Genomic DNA, 26,342 nt, shown 5'->3' with positions numbered 1-26,342 from the left:
CTTTTAAAACTTATATTGGGATGGCCCTGATTGCCAACAATTAAGGAAATTTATGTCACTTATCCAAGAAATAACATGCAAATATGCAGAAAAAAATTATGCACATAAAAATAAATTTTAAGTTTTAATGGATTTCAGATAACCTGCAAGTCCATAAACAGGTGGAGAAGAAAATTACATTCACAGGTGGATTTTAGAAACACCTTTGATGTCTAGTAAATTTGCAGCACGCACTTATGATCATTATCATCATCAGCTATTTACAATCCAGTGCAGGATGAAGGCCTCTCCAGCAACTTTCCAATTCCTTCTGTTTTGTGCAATGGCCATCCACTTACTACCCACGAACGCGTGAATTTCATCTGTCCATCACCGTTGTTGTCTTCCAGGTTTTCTTTTAGCTCCTCTTGTGTACCATTCTGTTATTTTCTTAGTCCATCTGTCATATCTTCAAGCTATGTGTCCTGCCCAAGTCCATTTCAGTTCTTTAGTTTTGATAAGAAAGTCCTTTATTTGTGTTTGTTGCCTGATACATGTGTTTCTCTTATCTAACAGTCTGATTCCTAATATAATTCGTTCCGTACTTCATTGTGTAGTTTTCAGCTTCTCTTCCATTCTTTTGGTGAGTGCCCAAGTTTCACTTTCATAATTCATGGTTAGGAGTATACATTGGTTCATTATTTTACGTTTCAGACAAATTTGGATATTGCTCCTTAGTATGCGACTATATTATGCTATTCCTCTGAAATTTATTCTTCTCTTGACTTCCACCATTGATTATATCCCCTTTTGTGGCATACTTGTTCATCATTACTTTTGTCCGAAATTCTTAATTACTCTGCATAACAGATTAAGATTTTCCTCTAATTCTTTGGGATCGTGGCTTATGATCACAATGTCATCTGCAAATCGTAGATGGTTTAGGTATTCTCCATTCACATTGACTCCTTTCTGCGACCAGTCTAATCTGAAAGCTTCAAGGGCAGCAGTAAACAACTTCGGAGATATTGTGTCTCCTTGTCGAGCTCCTTTCTCAATTTTAAATTTGCTACTGTCGTTGTCTAGTCTAATAAAGGAGGTAGCGTTCTCGTATATTTTCTTCAAAATCATAATGTACGGGGCGTCTATGCCTTGTCTTTCCAGTGCCCGAAACATTGCCTTATGCTGTATGAAGTCAAATGCATATTCATAATCCACAAATGGCAGGCATAATGGTGTTTTATATTCATTTGCTTTCTCCATTAGCTGTGATATTACGTGAAGGTGATCCATTGTTGAGAATTCTGCCCTAAAGCCAGCTTGCTCTTTCGGTTGATTCTCATCAAGTATTCTTTCTAATCTGTTAGTAATGACTCTTGTGAACAACGTGTAGATGTGGGACGACAAGCTAATTGGTCTATAATTTCCAATTTCTGATTTATATCCTTTCTTATGCAGCAAAATTATGATTGCATTATTCCACTCCTTCGACGTCACGCTTTTCCTAATGTATTTTGTGAAGAGTCTTGCTAGTTTCTGTGTCATGTCTCTTCCGCCTAATTTTAAGAACTCCACAGTAACTTCATCTTCACCTGGAGTTTTTTTAATTCTTCATTTTCTTCAATGCATGTTCTTCCTCATCAGGAAGGATATCGGGTATGTCGTATGTGTTGCTAATTTGTGATCCATCTTTCCCACTGCTGGCATCATTCCCTTGTCCCTTATATAATTCTTTATAGTAGTCCTCTGCTATTTGAATTATGCCTTCTTTGCTATTTATAAATACACCATCACTATTCTCCAGTTTCAGTACATGTGTCTGTCTGTATCCCTGCTCATGAGTGCTGATTTAAGTCCTTTGTTTTCCCTTAATGCTTGTTCTATTTTTCTTGTATTAAATTTTCTTATGTCCTCTCTGAGTCTCTTTCTAATGGCTTTGCATAACTCAGTATACTCAATTTTGTCCTTGTCGCAGTTTATCTTGCTCTTAATTTGTCGTCTTCAGTTCATCATAACAAGTTTTTATTGACTAATTTTTGCTTCTTTGGGTTTCTTTTTACCTATAAGTTTCTCGGGCTTTATCACTTTCAGAAAGTTGCTGTATTCCTCGTCGATATCTTGGTCCTAAAAGGTCTGCAGAAGCTCAAACTTGTTCTTAAGTTGCAGTGCATATTGCTTTTTCTCCTCTTCTGTTATCCCAAGGACCTTCATATTATTTACTCAAGTCAGTTTTTTCCTTTCTTTTCTTACATCTATATCGAGTGTGCATCTTACCATTTTGTGATCACTTCCAATACTTACCTTGTTCAGGACAGTAACATCGCTCACAATATATCTTCTGTTAGTGAGGATGAAGTCGATTTCATTAGTTGTTAATCCATTTGGGCTCTCTATGTCTCCTTTCTGTTCACCCTTTTCTTGAAAAAAGTGTTCATTACTGACATTCCTCGAGATTCTGCAAATTCCACAAGTCTTTCACCTCTTTAATTTCTTTCACCAATTCCAAATTTTCCAATAGTTTCCCTTCTTTAGCTGTTTTATCTCTTTCCAACCTTATCATTGAAGTCCCCTCCCCAAAAAAAGATGGTGTAGTGAGTTTTCTGTTCATCTAGAAGTCTCTCAATTTCGATGTACATATCTTCAATCTCTTCATCGCACTTATAATAAAACCGCACAAAAAAAGTCGATCACTGAATCCGGCTTGCCACAGCATAAGAATAAAATTTCTGCCTTGCTTATGAACTGTATTAAAAGAATACCAAACTTATAATTCCAGTACAACTCTTAACATCTACCAACAGTCCAGTCCTGCGTGGCAACTTAGTGGATACCATATATCGCCGTATACTACTTGTTTGAAGAGGTCTGGGTCTGATCCCATCGATGTGAAAGGATTTGAACAGTCCTCAGATGGAGGACTTTAGAAATTCTGTCGACCTAAGGCGGAGGGAGTCGGGCTTTCCCTCCGTGAGTCATCCCAGGTTTTTCAACTTGCATAGCATGCAAATCGAACACGTAAACATACATACTTCTCCAGAGAAATACACAATAAGGATATGAGCGAGAAGTTCTGGTACCGTTAAATAATAAATAAAAAATTACCAACTTAAAAGTATGAGTAATTTTTATTGATAATAAGAGATATATAATTCCAGGAATTCTGCCAAGGTGGATGATCATCAGAACTAGGTTGATAAAAGTAGTGCTTCTCTCAGTTTTTATTTATTTTTGATCATTAGAAAAATTATTCATCAGAAAAACGCTGAGCAGGCCAGCCTGCTCAGCGTTTTTCTGATGTATCCTTGTGTGTATTTGATGTATTCTCCATGAACTTGTAAATATTAGGGGAATCATAATTTCCGCCGTTGAGATCTGTCGGCCAGACTTTTTTAAAGTTAGCTGTTTGTCTTCTAATACAAAAAATTGACTTTCATTAATTTTGTGTGATGTGCATCGTTTATCTGTATATACATCGGTGTTCAAAGAAAGTGCATCACCTAGGAATTTCACATTTCTAACCCTTTTTCGCAATGGTGATGACTAGCAAAAGATATAAACATAAGAATATAATATAAAAAATATAAACAAAAGATATTTATTAATAGTTAAGGCAAAGCTAACTAATATTTTACAGGTGCTCTCAAAATATTCCAAAATGAGCATTTGCAACCTTTATACAACAGTTTGGTAAACACGACAATTATGGCTGAAATGTTATCAGAAGCCTTCAGTTTGCTTCAGTTTATCATTTTAAATGGAAAACCAAATGAAAAGTTCACTAGGTGCAAACTAATATTTAGTTGAACTGCTTCTGGCCCTGATGACAGCAGCACACCGTCGAGGCATTGACAAGATCAATTTCTGAAGATAATCAACTTATAGTTCGTGGTTCCAAACACGAATTATGGCATCCTGAAGTTCACAAAGGGTCTTTGGTTTCTTTCTGGCAACTGCACATTCCACAGGATGCCAAAAGTTATCTATACGATTCAGATCAGGGCTGTTTCCTGGCCAGTTAAGAGTTGTAATGGACCGTTCTTTGAACCATTTTTTCACCTGTAACATATGTAAACACATTACTGTCGAACCGCTAATGCAAAAATGAAGCTAAACTAACTACAGACGTGCCTACTTACACTTTTTGCCCGATGACAAGGAGCAGAGTCGTCCCGAAAGATGCAGTTACCTGGCAGGTTGAAATGGTCTCTAATGATTGGCAGCAATTTGCCTTCCAATATAGCCAGGTATCCATTGGCATTTACGGAATCTTTTATAAACTGCAGGTGACCTACTCCGCGATACCAAATGCACCCCCATATCATTTGGCTGGTAAGGAATTTCACTGTACACACCACAGTCTGGATGGTATTCTTCACCACGTCTACGGCGAATCGTTTGTCTCCCATCAGAGCTATGCAGGTTGAATTTCTTCTCAGCCGAGAAAATAACTGACTTCCACTGTTCAGAGGTCCATTTGGCATGCTCCTTGCACCAAATTAATCGGGGCTTTTTCATTTTTTTATATGAGGAGGGGCTTCTTCTTAGGGCGACGGGCTACAAGTCCATTTTTGAAGATGAGTCTTCTGACTGTTACTGCACTTGCTACCAATCCTGTATGTTCTTCCCATACAGGAGTGGCAGCAAGAAGCTTTACGAAGAAGCTTTACGGTTTATAAGCATAAGCGCTTCAAAACGCGGCCCTGTTTTGGCATAGAGATTTCTTTCCGTCCGGTTCCTTTTTTCCTATCAGCAGAACCAGAATTCTGGAGTTCAGAAAGAAATCTACTTACTGTCGACTGATTACAAGACACTCTATAAGCAATATGACGGGAAGAACATCCTTCCTCACGTAAAGCAAGAATAGCACTCTTTCTTTGTGGCGTCAACTGCATGTAAATCGCCATCCTGACACAAGCAAGGAATGGCTGCAACTCTTGCAGAACGTGCTTATAGAGCTGAAAGTAACAGCTGATGCAATATTACATCATCACCTACGCGTGTCAATCTTATCTGATGCAATCTGTAAGAAATATTGCCATATACTTACGTTATTCGGACGACAATTACAATTTTAAGGGGTTTTGAACAGCTGATGCAATATTACATCATCACCTACGCGTGTCAATCTTATCTGATGCAATCTGTAAGAAATATTGCCGTATACTTACGTTATTCGGACGACAATTACAATTTTAAGGGGTTTTGAACACCAGTATATATATTTATAGTATATGGATTTTTATTGATATATATTGTATCTAATTCTTATATTTAATGTTTTATCCTGTTGCATTCTCTAACCTGTTTTATGTTTCTTATGATACCCTATCCTGATACTAAAACTCGCATAAATTACTATACTAATGTACAGTAATTTAGGCGAACAGCCTAATAAAGTATATTATTAATTTCACGTGGTATAAGAGTGGTATTAATATAGTAATAACTTAATGGAAAACAACCACGTAACGTCCTTCCCTAACTAGGTTTTATTAGGGTCACCCAAGACAGAACTTATAAGCCGGTGTGTATATGTCTATAAATTGCAAGTGCTCTATTGTCTATTTGCCTGTTTTGCGGGATGAAAAACCCATCTCCGGGGAGAATCCTTGCTATCCACGCCTCAGACCCACAAACTCAACCACAAATTTTTAAAAAAGACAGAACGTCCTCGCGTTATTGACGGATTCGAACCCGGGCCTTTTCCAACCGGAGTAGGGGAGGACGGCGATTATAATACCTAAATACCTTACTAGAAGGCTATGATGATTGGTGGAATATAGTCTTCATGTTTCTAGCATCTATATGAGTGGCACATACCATCGTTTAAGCTTTGCGATTAAAATCAAATAGGCTGATAATGAAAGATTTACCAGCCATTTATACAAGCGTCAATTCGCAACTTCGATTGCGATTTACTTTCAAAGGCTAGCAACTGATGCGTGCTACAATTAGGTCACCGCGGTCTGATTTGCTTGGGCAATTGTTGCTTCAACTAATCAGCTAAAACCTTTATACACGTACTAAAGATAGGGCCGTGTTAAGATGAATGCATAAAAGCCACTGCATCCAGCTGGAAAAATGAACAGTATCACAGTGACGTAAGTGGGGGGAGAAGCATTTGCCATCGGGCGAGTGAATTAAAACTAATTTTCTCAGAGCTAAGAGCACCGGTGCGACAAGATGGACTTAGTGATCTGTCCTACTAAATGTAGGGGGGGGGGGAACTATATTGAATATTGATATTAGTTATGTTATTGAGTAATCTGCAGCACCAAAGGCAAGGAAAACTGATCTTTAGTTGTCGCTTTTTTTTCTTTTTTTTATTATTACGTATTACTATTTACAGAATTTACTGTTACAAATTTCCTTTGGCAAAGATGACTACATTGATTTGCTATTATTTTTAAATCTCACGTTACGTGATGTTGTTTTACATTTGTAAAGAGTTATTTGTTAATAAAATAGTAATAATAATTATAATTTTGTTTTTGTTTTGTATTTAAATAATTTATACAGAGGGGAGGCAATGAAAATATATTGCACTAACCACTCATGCCATATAACCTTGCTACATCTCTGTAGCATCATTGAGATCTTTTCATGTTATGGGGTCAGTAACGAACGTAAAAAGCCATGCATAACCTGAAATATTTCGGGAATTTTGCTGAATTTTTTTTTTTTTTTTTTGTTTGTTTAATCAAATTTTAAATATGCGCATATATAAAATCATGAGAAGAAAATTTAAACACATGCCGACAGTGAAGACATAAATAAAAACAAGTTGCAAAATTCGTTTAAATGGAGCCCTCATCGAGCCTTTCCAGAACTTTGGTCGCAAATAATAACCTATAGCCTTCCCCACCATCCAGTCCAATTCCATCTCTTCTTGGTCAGTGATCATAAAATGGTGACTTTCCCTGCCGCTCACATATCGTAATAGCTACCTGTTAAAATTTTCAAAGATGGCGACTCTACATGATTTTATCACCTAAAATAGGATTTATCCGATTTAGGCGATACTCTCTGGTTCTCTGATTCTTAAATCATGTTTAACAATAAACAGTGTTTCCTTACAATTAGAGTAATACTTAAACACTAATATAAACACTAAAATATGATAAATTAAATACTAAAATATTTAAATCCTATTTTAGATAATATTCACTAATTCTTATATAATTTTTAACAATTAGCGATTCTTTCCTTACAACAATTAGTGTAATACACTGAAATGGCAGAATTCAAGGGATACCTGGTTCCTGGGCAATGCGAAGCTGTCACTCCTCTCGACCGTGGACGAACCCACCGCTTGGCAGGTACACTGCATTCACGTAGACTGTAATTCGATGTCAGGATGGATAAACGTCGTCAGTTAACCGACTTTGAAAGAGGGATGATAGTGGGTGCCTGACACATAGGTCACTCTGTCACAGAGGTGGTACAGAAATTGCACTATCCCCATTCGTAAGTACCAAGAGTGTATGTGGAATATGCCATTTCCAGATACACTCGGCTTGCGGCTAATGATCTGGAAATATACATTTCCAGATCATTAGCCGCATTTCAACCGCAATGTCCAGTTGAAGTATATAGAGTCCTGTGTCACGGTGTTAGCGATGGGACCCTGGTGGGTCAGCGGTTTCCATAACCTCTTGCGGCTAATGATCTGGAAATGTATATTTCCAGAAATGTATATTTCCAGATCATTAGCCGCAAGAGGTCATGGAAACTGCTGACCCACCAGGGTCCCATCGCTAACACCGTGACACAGGACTCTATATGCTTCAACTGGACAAAAGAACATCAATACTAGACCTTGGATGACTGGAGATGGAGTTTCCTGAACCAATGAATCCCGTTTCCAGTTATTTCGAGCGGACGGGAGGGTGCGCTTCTGGCAGAAACTGCACAAAGATAAGCACCCATCCTGCCAATAAGGAACTGTTCGGGCAGATGGATGGTCGGTAATGGTCTGGGGGTGCTCAACTGGCACACGTTGGGACCTCTGGTACATCTAGACGCACCTCTGACATGTCCAGGTTATATATCTTTGCAGAACATCTTCATTCTCTGAACATCCTTGCAGAACATCTGCGTTCTCTGAACAGCTTTGCAGAACATCTGCATTCCTTCATGGTCATCGCACACCCACAGAGCAATGGACTCTTCCAGCAGGACAATGCGCCTTCCCACAGAGCCGTGGTGACTAGAACATGGGTCGAAGAGCATTCCGCAGATTTTTCCACCATGGGATGGCCTCCCCGTTCGCTGGACATGAACCCTGTGGAGTATCTTTGGGATGCTGGAAAGGTCCGTTCGAGCTTTGGATCCTCCACCCAGGAATGCGACGGAATTATGGACAATGTTGCAGCAAGCATGGATGGAAATACCTGTGGAATGCTTTTGTGAACTAATGAACTCAATGCCTTGTTGTGTGACTGCCCTTATCTGCGTGAAAGATGGGCCTACCCGTTACTAGGTAGGTGTCCCATGATTTCTGTCCACTCAGTGTGCTCAAACACTAATCAACTAAGTTAGCTTTGAAGATACAAACTGATGTTCCATTGATCTTTAGGTAGGAAGAGACATGGAGGCTTTATTTGTCTATAAGCAGATATTTACAACGAATCATTCCAATAAGACTGGAGCGGATTATCAGGTTAGTATACGATCTTGCTTTATTTGACTTTGTGTAAAAGTTTTGTGAATATTTAGTATCTTAATTTTACACCATTAAAAATGATAAAAATATAACTAATAGAATTTTAATTATAAAAAAAAATTATGCTGATATACATGATTTTTGCTGACCGAAAGCTATGGGCAGTTTTATTCCAACCTGATGAGATTATCGAAAATCAGAAATCTTTTTTCTACATCAGAATTTTGAAACCATGGCATTACATTTGCTGTAGGCTCATATACAATATCGGGTCTTGTATTTTCCAATAAGGAAACAAATATTGCAGGTGTGAATTTGTTCTTATTATCATTATTGTTTTTGATTTTATCCACCCCATTATGGGGACTGGTATCAAGTGCATGGGTGGTTAGTTGTCCCAGGTTACTGTTATTATTACTGTATGTCAAGGAACTTTCTTGCTATCCTACAGGTGTTCAGGATTGTGGCTTTCTGGAGTTCAATGTAAATGCTCTCTCAGAGGCCTACTGCTGCTAAGTTCTTTTGGAGGCTCTTTGGCACCATGCCAGTGGTCGGTATGGTCATTACTTGTTCCATATATCACATTTCCTTGACTTCCTGTCTTAGGTCTGTGTACTTCCTGATCTTTTCTTCGTAGGGTTTCTGGTGTTGGGCACCATTATGTCGATCAGGTAGGTAGCCCTTTCCTTCTTGTTGATGAAGGTTATGACTGGTCCATTGTGTGAGATCGCCTTGTTCGTTATTCTGGGACAGTCCCAGTATAGTTTGAGTCACGAGGCTTCCACCCCATGATGGTTACTGGTACGAAATATTTATTTAATCAATTGATTGTTAGCACAATTGCCCTATGAGCAGCATGCAAGCTAGATGGGAATATTAACAACTTAGAAAATGTATTTACAGTTTTGAGAGAAAAGACAAAGTTGTATAAATAAATGAATTGTTCTTCACTGCTGGTTGACTTCACAGGGGAGCATCCACAACCATTGTCAATACAATACACACTTAGCAATCAGACTGCTTGTTTGCAGAATGGCTCCGGGGAAGATAACTGTGCCCTGAGGCTGTCAACATCTTACATGACATCCTCGACCATGACAGACAACTAGGAGAAGACTGCAAGCAAAAGACTGGGTTCTATAGAATGACTATCTGGAAAATAGTCATTCTATAGACCTTACTGGAGCATAATTTTTCACAGTTGACTTGCTATCGGTTTAGGATTTCCATTGCATTCAGTGGGAGCATCCTGTTAGTACATTTCAATACACAGGGTGGTTATTGTGGCCAGTGTTACTGTTGGTCGAGTAATTTTCTGACAGGTGTTCTACAGGTATTAAGGATTGTGACTTTCTGGAGTTCCTTGTAGGTGTTCTCTGGGAGACCTATTAGTGCTGGGCTGTTGTTTAGGGTCTTAGGCACTATACTGGTGATTGATACAATAATCTGGATTGTTGTTACTGTCCTGGCTATTCAGTCATGTCTACAAGTGTATTCTGTATGACTGATCACCCTGCATCCTGCGATGATGTGCTGGATAGTTTCTGAGGCAAGGTGGTAACGTCAAGATGTGTCGTCTGTCACTCAGGCTTTCTTTGCAATGTATTTTCTATAGTTCTTGGGTGGCGAGCATGAATCCTTCAGTCTCGAGGAAGAGTGTCCAGCTTGTGAGCCATGCATTGGTAGCCATTTTATCTATGTGGTCTTGATGGAGGTCACTGTAGTGTCTGCCATGGAGTGTTTTCATTGCCCATCTTTCTACCTTCATTTGTTCCATCAGGGCAGGAAGGGGCTCCTCACTTAGGTTGAGCAGAGTATGGCATATGCAACTTGCCTGTCTTCCTTATGTCCTGGTAGGGTGGCACTGTTTTTCTGGAAGTAATCCTTCAGGTTTTCTTTTGCTTTCTTCTTTAGCCCAATGATGTCTATCAAGCCACTTCTTCCTTCTATGCCCTCGTGGGTAGCACAGCTGGTAGGATTGCTGTCCATTCCACATCAGAATATGAAATTCTGCCTGTCAGTGATTTTTCTAGCAGCTTTTTGAAGAATATGAATTGATGACTGATATTTCTTCCTTTCTATAAAAAGGAAGAAATAGCCATCTTCTTTTCCTGCTTATTACACATCCAATATTTCACTATTTAGACTAACTCATTCATATGGTTTTGGTTCATTCATCTCTCTCTCTCTCTCTAGGTGGCAAAATCCCCTGCACCTTCTTTTCCAGGTTGCTGCTCATTCCAAAAGAAGCAGTGCAAGAATCACTTTCACCTTTGTCAGCAGCTACTGTTAATCTATTATTCCGTGTATTCCCCTCACAAGCTAGTAGTTTTCAGACCCGCCTAACACTGCCTCGATAGCATCAGCAAATATTCTTGCACCCTTTCTATTTAAGTTCACCCTGCATCCCATCCCTGTAGAAACAGTCTCTCATGTTAACAAGCACAGACCAGGCTGAGTAAAATTCTAGCCCTTGACAGAATTGCAGACATTTTCAAATTCAACCCTAACTCACAGCTATTTTTCAACATTGACCTGTAATTCTGCCGGTCTCCTACTCTTAATATCATTAGTGTCAACAGGTACAACATCACCTTTTGTGCCTTAAAAGATATCTGCTCTACAATGTCATCAACCTTTGCCCCTGGCAGACATACCCTGCCCCGCTTTCACCTATCCTTTTTGCACAATATATTCCCCCTTTCCCTAACAATAGAGTCCCCAACAACAACTAGTTCCTGTGGGATAGCAAATTCAGCCTTGCAGATTGCCGCTGTGTTGCACGATGTTCAAGTGCAAGTCTATTATAATTATTTAATGAATAATTATAAAAGTAAAATAGTTATGATTATTATTTATTATTAGCCATATGGTGCAAGGAAGCCTGAGGCTAATGCTGCACCAGCCAAAAAAAATTTTTTCCAATTTACCCTGAGAGAGAGAGAGAGAGAGAGAGAGAACGTAGAAAGAAATCACCAAGAAAGAGAAGAATTATGATATCCAGCTCAGGACCCTGGGTTTGCCAAGCCCATACTTACCAGATGTGAGCCCCTGGGGTTAATATATTTAAACAGGGAAAATATTTAACTTCTACTTTTCCATTTTAAGGTACTGTTTTTCTTCACTAAAATCAAACAATTTTAAGATTTCAGAAGTTTCTCTAAAGAAATCTCAGAAAAAGTTTTAAAAAAAGAAAACCCTAAGTAACTTTCAATTTAGGGTTAGGAATTTTGTCCACACATTGTGCAGTGTTGTTTTATAAGTGAAGGCAATAATGATTATTTCCCCCCCCCCAACTTCATTACTGCAATAACAGTCATCATATGGGTAATTTTCTAAGCTGACCCATGCATTTTAGGCAAAAATTCTGTTAAGAAATTATACACCAATCCCTCTGCTATTGACATTACTGACTAAATCTGTGCAGAAAATAGATGTCAAGGTAAATCCTGTGATCTACCAATTTCGACGGGCTGAAGATGAACAGTTGGTCATAGTCAGCCTTATGGTAGACTAGGCCAATTCTGAAGGAGAGATGTTTCACAAATCTATTCTGCACCATTTCAATGGTATCATCGTAGGTTTTGAGGATTTAGCTCCAAAACCAAGTTCCATACTGGAGTCCAGGATGCACTAGGGTGTTACAAAGCACAATTGAAGCTCTTAGTAAAGTAATTGGAAGCTTCTTAATGAACCCAAGTGATCTATGTGCATTTTTGGAGATGGATATTAAACCTGAGAAGATTTTGCTGTATTTAAAACTGCAAGTAAAACAGACAGAATAATTTTATATTAATGTATACAATGTATTTGTGATATGGCAATAAATTATTCTTAGTTATAAACAATCCACTAGTTCAGTGGGTTCAACCAACAAGGTGTTGGAAAAATGGCAAGGTGCATAAACAACTTTCAGTTCAAAAGCTTCAAACTTAGTTTTATCACCAAGTATACTTTTCCTGGTTGAGAAACCATGTCAAGTCAAATGTTCACCTCTGTGTAAACAGATTTTTAAAGGGGCATGAATTATATTTATGCATGTAATCAATATATTATATCCTGCAATAATTCCTTTCATCAACTTCTTTGTTTGAAAAGAGGGCAATTTGAGGCATAAATATTTATAGAACCCTACTACATCCCTGATATCTCTTGATGTCGATACCATCATAAATCCATTTATCATTACGGTTACTCCACACAAAAATATCTAAATATCTTGTCTGACTTGTTGAACAAAACAACACAGCAATGCTAATCTGTTTCTTGTTTTATTCTTGACTCAACTTTCTTCCTTAGCACTTTCTCGAAGAAAATGAAATGTAGGATTTGGAAATTCTGACTCTTGATAGTTACTGTAGTCTGATGTCATAATTCAGTCATGAGTGTGGCTTAAGCAGAAGATGTAGGGTTATTAACAGATCTGCTGTAACTCTTAAAAGGCATTATCTATGAGAAAAGAATATACTGAATGGTCAAATCAATTCACTTTCCTGCATTTTCCTAAAAAAGGTGCAATATGGTCATAGTAGTTAACTCACCCATAAATTATCAACTTCTACATGATAAATCAGTGTTTATTACACATGACAATTGGAGAACTAATAGCATACAAGAAAAGCAATGAATGTTTCTTTATTGTAATCATAGATAAAGAAAAAACAAATGCCATTAATAATAATAAACACTGATAATAATGATAATATATAATAAAATAGTAATTTTCATCAACGTGAAAATTTGTTATGTACAAAGTCTGCTAAAATATTATAGACAAGCATAGAAATTTTGAAATAAATCAGAGCTCATGTTCCACATTTACTGTAATATTATATTTCTATATGAGAAACTGGGTATGGAATGCTATGAAATCTGAACTGAACTGAACTTGAAACCATCCCAGGGACCAATGCACTCGAAAATTTGTAGCAATCTGCATTTTTCTAGTCAATTTATGCAAAAAAATACTTTCATTCATGCCAATTTTTTTAGGGGAGGAATGGAAGGGAACAAGGACAGTGAAATTGTAACTGGGCCTGAAATTTTCCCAAGGACCAACGGAACATACAATGAAAATTTGGCCTCGAACTGACTTTTCATTTTAGAATAACATGTGAAATATACTTTCATTTATATGAATAAATTTCTGTTTTGTGGACTGGAGGCTATGATTGATCTTGAAATCTTTCCAGGGACCAGTGAAACATTCCCTGAAAATGCAATATCAATTGAACTTTTTCTTATTAAGTAATGTCTAAACTTCAATTTAACATACTTCTACTACAAGTCAGCTAATATGTGAAAAAATATAATTTTATATAACCTTATTCAGTACTGATTGTAGGTCTGTGATTATAATAATCTTCTGGTGGCCCTTTTTATAGACTGGAATTATCTTAAAAAAAGTACATTAATTGGATAGCACCATGTTTTTAGTATCCATGCTATAAGCTCCACTAAGAGCAGAGCAAACAGTTCCTTATATCTTTTAACTTCAACTACTGTAATAAAATCTAATCCAGAAGAATATTATTCTTTAAATGCTAAATCCTAAGAAACTTAAGGGTATGATGCAGCTAAAAATCAAACAAGAATTTGCAATATGAGGAAAGCTGTAATGTTGTTTAAAAAAGTATGACAGTAATGATTGTTAAACTATTCACATTCAAAATTGCTTCTGCAACCTCATACTGTCTATTTGTGCCAGATATCTGACCTAATAATGTTTTAATTTGGCTTTCCTTGGGTAATCTTTTTCTTGAATTTAACACATTATTAATTATGTTCTATTTCTCCTTTTGAGTAGCATGCTTATCCACAAAAATCTGATAATTTTTTTTTTTTTGCTTTTTAACCAAACCTGTAACTTCATCTCTTTGAACCATTAGATCTGCTATTTCCTTAATCATTTAAGGTTTTTTCAAACCTATCTCTTCTACCCATTGAATGGTTGTTACAAATTGAATAATTCTCATTTCTCTGTGCATGTTATACAGGGTCATCAAAAAAGGTTTCCTGATTTCTCTTTTAATTATCTTTAGAAATATTTGATCAATTGCTGTGATCATAGCAGCAAACAGTGTGGTAACTCACTAAGTTTTATTTGACACCTCAACAATGACCTTGGCTGTGCCACGAGTGTGCGCAGAATGACTCCTATGCACACCGCCTCAGTCAGTGTCAGTAAGGTGGCCATATAACAGAAAGCACAGCATGTGCTGTGGTACGCTGAATTTAAATCTGTCATAACACTGCAACATGACAACACACACATTGCACTTTCTGTTGCACAGCCATCTTACTGACACTGACTAAGGCAGTGCACGTAGGAATCATTCTGCACACACTCACAGCGCAGCCAAGGTCATTGTTGAGGTGTCAAATAAAACTTAGTGAGTTACAGCACTGTTTACTGCTACGATCACAGCAATTGATCAAATATTTCTGAAGATAATTAAAAGAGAAATCAAGGACACCTTTTTCGATGACCCTGTATTTTCAGTTGTTAATTAACTGCATTTTCTTGTTTGAAAAAAATCATTTAATATTTATTGTGAATTTGCTCTTGTATAAGCGTATTATTTACCTTATCTAATAATAAACTATCTTTATTCCTATAATCGATATTAATATTTTTTCACATGAATGGTGTTTTTAATGTAAATCTACTATTAGTACATATTAGCTTTAGTAGTAGCATATGATGCAAGAAAGCAAACTTATGCAGTATCAACCAAAAAAAAAAAAAAATCCCATTTCACCCATCCATTCGCTCCAAAAGTTTGTCCAGTTCTTCCTTGAATTTATTTAAACAATCAACTTCGAAAATGACAGATGGAAGTTTGTTCCAGCAATCAACCACCCACCGGCTAAAGGCAAACGTCTGCACATCTATTCTACAACTGACTTTCCTCAATTTGAATTTATTCCTCCTCAGGTGTGTAATCTGAGCAAAGAGGAAGAATCTCATCAGCACTGAGCTTGCTCAAACCATTCAAGGCATTATACACTTCAATTTGATCACCTCGCAGGTGCCTAGTCTCCAGACGCTGCAACTTGCAAATCTTAAGCCTTTCTTGGTAAGAGCAACCCTATATGTTCTATGATCTGAAAATTTGATTAAGTACGATATAAGTACTTCAACTTCAGATTAGTTTTTATATGTTATTAGTTAAACAAGAACTTACAATTCTGTCTTGCTCAATTTTTTGCTGCCTTATTATTCAAAACTGCAGTATAATTATATGAAATACATCAGTACCTCAGTGTCGCATTTTCTGAATCATAAGCAATTAAATTAATAATAAAATCTCCTGAAAGTATAATCTTATAGGACTATACGAAATCACTCTGAAAAACTGTGTTTTCTAGTTCTAATAAAAAAACTGTTTACGGATTCTGATGGTGGTCTATAAAAAGCATAAATCTTAAATTCATTATTAAAATCGCCTCATAACAACTTCAGACAATTTTAACAAAAAGAAGTTGAATAATACATCTTAACTGCCCTGAAATATGTTTTGTAGAAGATTATAATTCCTCCACCCTTTCGGGACTCTTAATTGGTCAAGACCATATACTTATAACATAAGCTTCATTATTTTTTAAGTTAACCTCAGTTAAGACATGAGATGTATTCTCTTAATCCATATATATAATGCAATTGTTTTCAACCAGGCTGCTGCAACAACGTTCCAGGGGTGCCATGTAATTTGGGTTTAGGTCACTTAAACTTATTATTATTTTTTAATTTATATGTTTATTTCATTATAAAAAGGTGCACAGTATCTTTTTAATTTGGTGGTGATCTATAATTGATGTTTACTTAGTACCTCTATATAAAGAATAAAATTATTATATACTGTATATACATAAAATTGTATTATGAAATTGTAATAAATATCATATAACATATATATTTTTTTTAATATTATATATACAGTATACGGATATATACAGAGAGAGAAAATCGAATCTAACAGCAGAAAATTGAACAGGGGTGCCGCAAAATAAAATAAGTTACTTAGGGGTGCCGTTATTAAAAAAAGGTTGAAAACCACTGATGTAATGTAAGAAATTAGACTAACTTTTTCTTAATGACCTTATATTCAAGATTATCAAAAATAACTCGTTTTTATTAATTAAGGGCTCTGACATCTGAATTATTTAAAAAAAAATTAAAAGGTTAGTGATAAACCTGCAATTTCTCAAAATCCATAACCAAGATTGCTTTTAACTAAATTGCACAAATAAAAATAAGAGTTACAACTACAAATACTCAATAAAGAGCTCTATCTTATATTCTGCAAGTCTCTTGCACATAGAATTCTTGAAACTCTTGATTAAACGAAAATGAAGTTTGCTGAGCAGTGCAGATGGGCTGCCAGGGCAGATCATGGAGTCTTGTCAATGATATATAGGAATTTTGCTAGTAGGGACAGGAAGGTGAGTATCCTGTTATACAAGGCAATGGTCAGGCTACACCTGAGTACTGTGTACAGGTCTGGAGGCCTCATTTTAGGAAGGGTGTAGAGTTGCTAGAACGAGTACAAAGGGCAACAAGATTGGTGAGGGGAACAAAGGAGTACTCTTACACTAAGAAATTACTAAGAAATTACACTAAGAAATTACTAAGAAATATTGTTCAAGGTTTAGGCCTAAATGGTTGTCAGATGAACTAATGAGGCATATGGCAGAGAAGAAAAATGCATGGGATACATACAAATTAACACGTGACACGGACGCCTATGATAGATACAAGTTGATCTGTAACCAAGTTACAAAGGAGGTTAGGCAGGCGAAGGCAGATTACGAGAGATCCTTGGCAAGGGATGCGAAGAAAAACAGCAAAGAGTTCTTTACTTATGTAAACTCTAGAAGGAAGGGGATGAATCAGATTGGTCCACTTGAGATCGATGGGTCAACTGTTGATGACCCTGCTCGGGTAGCTAACAAACTAAATGAATATTTTGCATTGACATTCACACATGAGGAGTTATTCAGCGAGGGGAATGCCAGAGGTGTATTCAACTCTAGCAGTAAGCTAGAGAATCTTGTAATAACTGAGAGCAAAGTGGAGGAGAAATTGTTGAAGATAAACACAAGAAAGGCACCTGGGGTGGATTGGATCTATCCAGTTATATTAAAGGAGGCAGCAAAGGAGGTAAGCAAACCCTTAGCCATAATTATGAGAGCTTCCTTGGACTCAGGGGAGGTACCCATTGACTGGAGATGTGCCAATGTGACCCCAATTCACAAAGGGGGATCAAAGGCTGACACAAGTAATTATAGACCTGTGAGTTTAACTTCTGTTCCCGGAAAATTAATGGAGGCACTGGTGAAAGAAGCACTGCAGGATCATCTAGACAAGACTTCAGTTATAGCTAGGACACAGCATGGTTTTGTTAAGGGGAAGTCTTGCCTGACCAATTTGATTGGATACTATGATGCAGTCACAAAAGAACTGGATGCAGGGAATAACTTTGATATTATATACTTGGATCTTAGAAAGGCTTTTGATACTGTTGCACATGGAAGACTGCTGCACAAATTGGAGCAGTGTGGCATTGGAGGCAAGTTGCTGCTATGGATAAAGGGGTGGTTGAGGGGGAGAAGACAGAGAGTGGTAATCAATGGACACTGCTCATCGTGGACTAATGTTATTAGTGGAGTCCCTCAGGGTTCAGTATTGGGGCCTTTATTGTTTTCTGTATTTATAAATGATATTGATGATGGTATATCAGGCTTAATGTCCAAGTTTGCAGACGATACGAAGGTTGGCAGGGTTGTCAAGGACACTACTGACACTATGCTGCTGCAACAGGATTTGGAAAGGTTGAGCAGATGGGCTTCGAGGTGGCAAATGAAGTTTAACATTGACAAATGTAAAGTACTACATATGGGAAACAGCAACCCCAGAGCAACGTATCAACTCTGTGGTACTACACTGACAGTGGTAGAGAATGAAAGGGACCTGGGGGTGGTGGTGCAGGCAGATATGAAGTTCTCTGAGCAGTGCAGACGAGCTGCAAGAGTAGCTCATGGTGTATTGTCAATGATATATAGGAATTTTTCTAGCAGGGATAAGGAGGTGATTATTCCCTTGTATAAGGCAATGGTCAGGCCACACCTAGAGTACTGTATACAGGCCTGGAGGCCTCATTTCAGGAAGGATGTAGAGCTGCTGGAACGAGTACAGAGAAGGGCAACTAGATTGGTGAATGGGACAAAGGGGTTCTCTTACGAAGAAAGGCTTAAGTTTTGCAAATTACAGTGTCTGGAAACTAGGCACCAGCGGGGTGATCTGATAGAGGTGTACAAAGCCTTGAATGGTTTGAGCATGCTCAATGCTGATGGGATTCTTCCTCTAGCTCAGAAAAATCACCTGAGAGGGCATAAATTCAAATTGAGGAAAGACAGATGTAGGATAGATGTGCGGAAATTTGCCTTTAGCCAGCGGGTGGTTGGTGGGTGGAACAGACTTCCATCCCTTGTCGTGGAAGTTGATAGCCTAAATAAGTTTAAGGCTCAGCTGGACAGGTATTTCGAATGAACAGAGGGGTGAAGTGGAAGTGGTTATTTTTATTTATTTATGTTACTTTTTTTTTTTTTTTTTTGGCTGATGCTGCATAAGCTTGCTTTCTTGCATCAAATGCCTCTACTAATGCTAATGCTAATGCTTACCAAGAAAGGCTTAAGTTCTGCAAATTGCAGTGCCTGGACAGTAGGCACCTGTGAGGTGATCTCATTGAGGTGTATATGGCCTTGAATGGCTTGAGCAAGCTGAATGCTGATGGGATTCTTCCTCTTGCTCAGATTAAGAACCTGAGGGGGCACAGATTCAAATCGAGGAAAGACAGTTGCAGAATAGATGTGTGGAAATTTGCCTTTAGCCAGCAGATAGTTGATTGGTGGAACAGACTTCCATCTTTTGTTGTGGAAGTTGATAGCCTAAATAAATTTAAGGCTGAGCTGGACAGGCATTTCGAACGAATGGAGGGGTGAAACGGGAGGTTTTTTTATTTTTATTTTTTGGCTAATGCTGCATAAGCCTGCTTTCTTGCATCGTATACCTCTACTAATGCTAATGAAACATCCTTTACATAACTTCTTCAAAATTTTATCAATGAATATTTATAGCTATATGCATAAGCCGGAGGCTTCTTTGCACCATATGGCTAATAATAATAAATAATAATGACTTAGCTAACTGTTTAGCTTGCAGAATCAGCTGTTTATAGTAAGTAGTCAACTGGTCATTTATAAAGGCAGGTATACTACTGTGGTTATGATAGATATCATTTTCAGTTAATTTGATTTATTATTTACTGCTTGGACAGAAAATTTTATAATTAGTGTAGGTTTAGACAGTGCAGTAGTCATAAAATTAACAGAAGGTATACTCTGTGAATATTAGATATGTAGAGAGTACACTGTGAATATCAGGTATGCAGAGAGTATACTGTGCTTATTAATCGAATTCCAGAGGGTATAGTGCAATAACCTGTGTGTGTGTGTGTGTGTGTGTGTGTGTGTGTGTGTGTGTGTGCACGCACACACATACAAGGCATATTTACTTACTCAATATATATAGCATATATAATTTATTTTTTAATTTTCAGTAAATATTTTAATAAGATTTGTTTTTTTTTCCAAGCCTTTCAAAAACCAGAAAGCATACACTATTCACCTAAAAAAAATTCAGTGGGCATACAGCATATATCCTCCACTACAGCTATGGGTTTAGAGCATTTACTCTTTGTGCGAGGTATATAATAATGCAGTGGTTCACAAACTACTGAGATCTACGGACCCTTTCAAAAATCAAAAAAAGTTCAGAGACCCCTTCAAATATCAAAAAAGGTTTGCAGACCCCTATATATAACATATGTATGTATGTATGTATGTATGTATGTATGTATATATATGGTTGACCACCATTTTGCGGACTCTTGAAACTGGTCTATGGACCCCCAGGGGTGTGCAGACCCCAGTTTGGGAAATGCTGTAATAATGAATTCATCTTCCTCATTAAGCTGAAACGAAATACAAACTGTTGGATGATATGGTCAAGGTTCTGTGCTATTAATTTCTTTAATGCAACAATTTCTATATTATTTGCTAAAAGTTGTTCAATTAAGCTCAATTCTAACATTAGCTAAATCATATCTTTCTTCATTTTGCTTGAATAAAATTTCTAATTCAACAACTTTTTTCTTAATTACACCATTAGATCCTATAATTTCCTTAAATTTTGTTGTGTTTTGCCAAAGGAATCAGAAACAATTAAAAAGGGTTAATGTCTTCAACTTCTTTCCTAAAGTCACCCATTTGATTATTTATAGGTACTATTTAAATTTAGGTGATCGAAGCATTACATTTTATGAAGGAGTTTACTTATGCATGGGTAATGCACACACATCGTTTCTACTACCAAGGTAGTTTTAATTATATCTCATATTGTGAATACCTTCACAGCAAGTTGCCATGGTATTGTACTACATCGAATGACCCCGAGTTATACTTCATAACTGGGTTGTCACTATTGCAACAACATGGTACCTGCCCACTCACCGATAAGCCAATCAGCTTTGAAATGGGGCCGTTTGGGTGGTGGTGGTATCCACCAAGAATAAGTAACATTAGTCTTCTCCATAGGTGAAGCATTACTTATTTGAGGTAGTGCAATACCATGGCAACTCGCTGTGAAGGTATTCACAATATGAGATGTATGAATTGTATGGATATATATTGTTTCAGCGGCTCCTGGAACATTAGTTCATTTCCGCTTCGTTTCACTTTACAGATACAGCACCTTGTCAAAGGCCAGGCAAGAGAAGTTAGTATGCGCAAAAAGTGTGAGCCAAGGAGCAGAGCAAAGCCGGCCACAGGGAGAAAACCAAGTAGCAAGAGTTAAAAAAAAAAAACATAAAATATACATAGTAACTCGGCAAGAACATTTAAATAATTAGTGTAGACAACTTATAAGCAAGAAGCTAGTTTGTCTAAACATAGACTATAAGCACAAAAGGTAGAGCATAAGGGTAGACATAAAGGTATACATAATAGAGCATAAAGGTATACATAATGGTAGAGTCCAAAAATTCGAGGACCATATAAATTAACAGTTCACATTTCCAGATCATGGGTACATATATCAATGCAAGGTAATAGACAGCAAAAGAGCCAGTTATCATAATTGTTAACAGAATTCAATATCATCCCAGAAGAGCATTATACGATTTGTTGGCTTCAGTGTAGTTTATACACTAAACTCTTAATATACAGGTAAATCTAAAATAAAAATAACCACTTCCACTTCACCCCCGAACAGAGGGGTGAAGTGGAAGTGGTTATTTTTATTTATTTATGTTACTTTTTTTTTTTTTTTTTTTTGGCTGATGCTGCATAAGCTTGCTTTCTTGCATCAAATGCCTCTACTAATGCTAATGCTAATGCTATACAGCTACATAAATATTGACCTTGTACCCATGGAACAAAACAGGTCCCACAGGCTTACATCTCATAAAACTCCTCAGAATTTCGAAGCTGTAGTTGTTGTTGAAGTGTCCACGGGAACAGAAGTTGCAATATTTGTGTCAGAATTTAGAGATAGTCTTCCAGCAGAGACATCACAAGCAAACAGCTGGAGCATATGAAAAGCATTAACATTTTGAACTAAGAGAGACTCTTGACCGGGAGATAAATTTTCAGTTGACTTAGATAAACCATCTCTTATGTCATTGTACAGCTGACACTCATAGAAAATGTGTTTCCAATTTTCAATCCTACCACGTCAGTTTGGGATAACCTAAATTTGTATAATTTCTCATTTAGAGATCTATGTCCTGTTAATAAATAAGAAGTGCACAGATCCATAGAGGAGAACTAGGTTTTAATTTTCTTGCTTGACATGAAGGTATCTACAGGAAAAAATTCTTTAGTGACAGTCACAATATGAGATATAATTAAAACTACCTTAATAGTAGAAATGTGTGTGTGCATTACCTATGCATAAGTAAACTCCTCATACTCTTAGGCATTTAGCCAAAAAATATCTTTTAAATTAAACCACGCACACCATCAGGCATTGCTCATATTGTGGAGTTATACTTCATAACTGGGCTGTCACTATTGCAACTCCAGGGAACCTGCCCACCCATTGATGAGGAGCCAACAAGCTCTGAAAATGGTGCCATCTGTGTGTGTGTGTGGGGGGTCTTGATGGGACCCTCATTACCGCAAATAGGTAACAACAGTCTTCCCTAATGGGGAAGCGTTGCCTATTTGGGGGATTTATGAGTGGTTTAGTTCAGTGAGTGAGTATGAGGAGTAACTGTCTCTCTCGATGGCATTTATTCTTCTTCTTCCTCTCCTACAGTCACTTTCCTACAGCTGTTTGCTTTCCTAAGTCTGATAGGGACAGCATGTGAATAACACAGTGTTTTATCCCATACCATTTTTCAATTGGTGCAGCCTGCGGGAGCTTAATGCTGCCCGAGTTGCCACGAATAGATAACAACAGTCTTCCCTAATGGAGAAGCATCGCCTATTTGAGGGATTTATGAGTGAGGAGTAACTGCTCCTTTCCTATTTCGACATTATTTCTTCCTCTCCTACTATCACTTTCCTAAGTCTAATAGTGACAAAGATATGGATAACACAGTTTTCATCCCATACCCTTTTGCAAACGGTTCCACCTGGGTGGTGGTATATACCGAGAATAAGTTTGTTTGTTTGTTCGTTATTTGGTTTTTAGGAGCATTAGCAACTAAGGCCATACTGCTCCAGGGATATGCGGTGGTCATTCCCTGACCTTTCTGCATCCTCCGTATTTGGTGGTCACAGGCTCGAGCCCCGGTCTAATCAAGAAGCGTGTGCTATGCACTGCTGCTCCTGCCCACCTGGCTACGGAGACACCCCGAGAAACTGTAACATTAGTCTTCTCCATAGGTGAAGAGTTACTTATTCCAGGTAGTGCAATACCATGGCAACTCATTGTGAAGGTATCCACAATATGTGATCCATTACCCATGCACAGCGCCAGTTTTGGGCTGTTAGCCACCAGCATGCTGAGATATTTGGCCACCCCTATTAATGCGGATCACGAGTAGATTCATAACCTAACCTAACCCCACCCAACTAATGGGAGCCTACTAGTATGTTTTTATCACAGTTCCATATAATAAATAAATAATCTGTTTATACTCCGGGACGACCAAACAGTCAGAGGAGTTCACAAGATAGACAGAATACAAGAAACAGCACCGTATTCAGCATTCACGGGCTTGAACCCCGGTCACTCAAGGCATGTATACTTATGCACCCGTGTGCCTGACCACTAGGCTACGGCGGCCTTTTATAGTTGACAGGGGTAAAAAAATCCATAAAAATATTTGATATATTTATTTTAATTTTATTCAAATCAAAAATATACAAGATATATAAAACAGAAGTAACAAAGTGTACCCATAAAGTGAAAACTCCACACTTCTTGCTTTCTTATTTGCCAATTCATCAATAACACCTGATAATTCTAAACTTTCCACTCATACAATTCCTTTTCTATAGCTAACAGTCCTAGGTCATTAAACCTTTCCTGAGTCATTGACTTTCTTAAATACGTTTTTATAAGTTTGAGTTTCAAAAAACTCCTTTAACCTGATGCTACACTAACTGGTAATGTCAGAAAAATTCTCAAAGCTATAAACAGATTAGGAAATGATGACATCAAGTTATTTTTTTGTAATATATGCCAAGTTTTTAATGGGTCTGCAATTCTACTGCTCAAAATTCTATGTTATCAGCTCACTGAAGAGCTGAAGACCATCAATATCCTTAATACTTGTGCTTCCTTTATTAATTTGAAGGGAAACATCTAAATGAAAACAACAATTTTTAATTTCCTCTTCAGTGATTTCTCCAAATTCACAAAGAAATTTAAATACATTATTACATTCATTTAGATTTTCAAAACTTTCTCGAATCGAATTTAAGGCTGTATCAAATATGTTTACGGTCATGTTTATGTTCCCACTGTGAATGTTGGTATGACTTCTTAATTTTATGGTAATGTTTGTTAAAGTAACATTTCAGGAACCTTGCCAAAACCCATCCTCAGACCATACATAGGCTGTTGCTAACCTCCTGCTTGCCGAATGTCTGAATTCCGTGCATCTCAATACAGAACATACAGCTGGAACTGAGACATTCGGTATGCAGGAGGCTGGCAACAGCCTATGTTTGGTATGAGCAGGGCCGTGCCAGGCTATATAACAGCCCTGGTGCAAATTTCTTATTGCCCCCCCCCCCCGCCTCCCCAAAGGTAATTTTTCTTATATCATTTGCTTTGGCTGTAGCAAAATTAGTCAATATTTTTTTATATCTAAAGAATCACAAATATCACTTTCTATAGATATTACTGCCAAATTATTTAATCTTTGTTGATGCATTAATGAACAGAGATGAGGTAATTTTTTATGAATTTTAACTTTTAAAAAGGGCACTAGCTCTCTTTTTTGAAAAAGACCACTAGCTACTGATACAGGCATCGTTAACATTATTCTTCACGAAATAAATATATTAGGAAGTAGAGTGGTTAAATTAAATTAGTTTTTCAATATAAAACTTAATTTCTTGTGGAGTGTGATTCACGGACATAAAATTTTGAAAATTTGTATTTCATTTGCAAGGTCAATGGCAACAATATCTTTTGGACATCCCTCATTGCTGGCCTCTGATAACTGTAATTGTAAATCTGAACAATGTTTTAAAATTTCATCTTTTGACATTTTACTTAGCTCGCTAAAACATTGTAAAAAATTAAAACTGTTATTTGGTGGCTCGTCATTTTTTTCCCTTTTCTGTATTCATAACCAGAGAGTTGTTTCCCTCCGTCAGATGTCTGAGACATTGAAAAAAAAAAAAGTTTTAAATTTAAAATTCATTATTTGTTAATATAAAATACAACAAAACACATTCTTCAATACATTGAACTTTTAGTCTCCTTAGTCTGCCATCTCTTTTAGTGTTTACAGAAAATTGGTCTTTATCGCCTCTTAGTGTCTGCCACACCTTAGTCATTACCGCCCTAGTGTGGTACACCATTTGCACCACTGAGTTGGCGCGGCTCTAGGCCTGAGCATGGATTTTGGAAAGGTTCCTGAAATGTTACCTTAATGTATAGTGATTTTGTTAATAGCTAAATAAATTACCTTAATATTCACATGGTATCAGAGTGGTCATTACAGTATAAAAATCTAGATTCCACAGAGAATTTACCCATGGATCATTGCAACGATGAGTCAGGTCTAGTTCCTCCCACTTCACGGCATCTCCGTAGCCAGGTGGGAAGTAGCAGGAGTGCGTAGCACACGCTTCTTGATTAGACCGGGGTTCGAGCCCGTCACCACCAAATACGGAGGATGCGGAAAAGTCAGGGAATGACCACCGCATATCCCGGAGAAATATGGCCTTAGTTGCTAATGCTCCTAAAAACCAAACAAACCTCCCACTTCTTAACGGTGATTGGCTATTAATCACCATGATTTTTGGTTAGAGTGAATGCCGTTTTTGCTATCTATTCCTGTCAGAAATTTTGTTTCATAATTTAAAACCACTGCAAAAATTTTCCCGATTATCCATTTTTGGCGCTGGTTTAAAATCCGGAAGCGATTTTCCTCCCAGAATTGGATCTTCC

General features: G+C 37.3%; 1 protein-coding gene across 2 annotated transcripts in view; it reads left to right on the top strand.

Moving 5' to 3' along the window:
* Window positions 1-26,342, top strand: part of LOC150075240 (synaptic vesicle glycoprotein 2C-like) — a 212,684-nt gene that overhangs the window by 168,227 nt on the left and 18,115 nt on the right. For both annotated transcript variants that reach the window (XM_090388690.1, XM_090388691.1), the window contains exon 7: window positions 8,558-8,641. In XM_090388690.1, the coding sequence (XP_090244816.1) occupies window positions 8,558-8,641 (84 nt within the window). The remainder of the gene's footprint in view (window positions 1-8,557; window positions 8,642-26,342) is intronic.

Source organism: Mastigoproctus giganteus, chromosome 14 (assembly GCF_048544385.1).
Source record: "Mastigoproctus giganteus isolate SK-2022 chromosome 14, ASM4854438v1, whole genome shotgun sequence".
Lineage (NCBI taxonomy): Eukaryota > Metazoa > Arthropoda > Arachnida > Uropygi > Thelyphonidae > Mastigoproctus > Mastigoproctus giganteus.
Note: the sequence above shows the minus strand (reverse complement) of the source record. Positions and strands in the feature narration are given on the sequence as shown.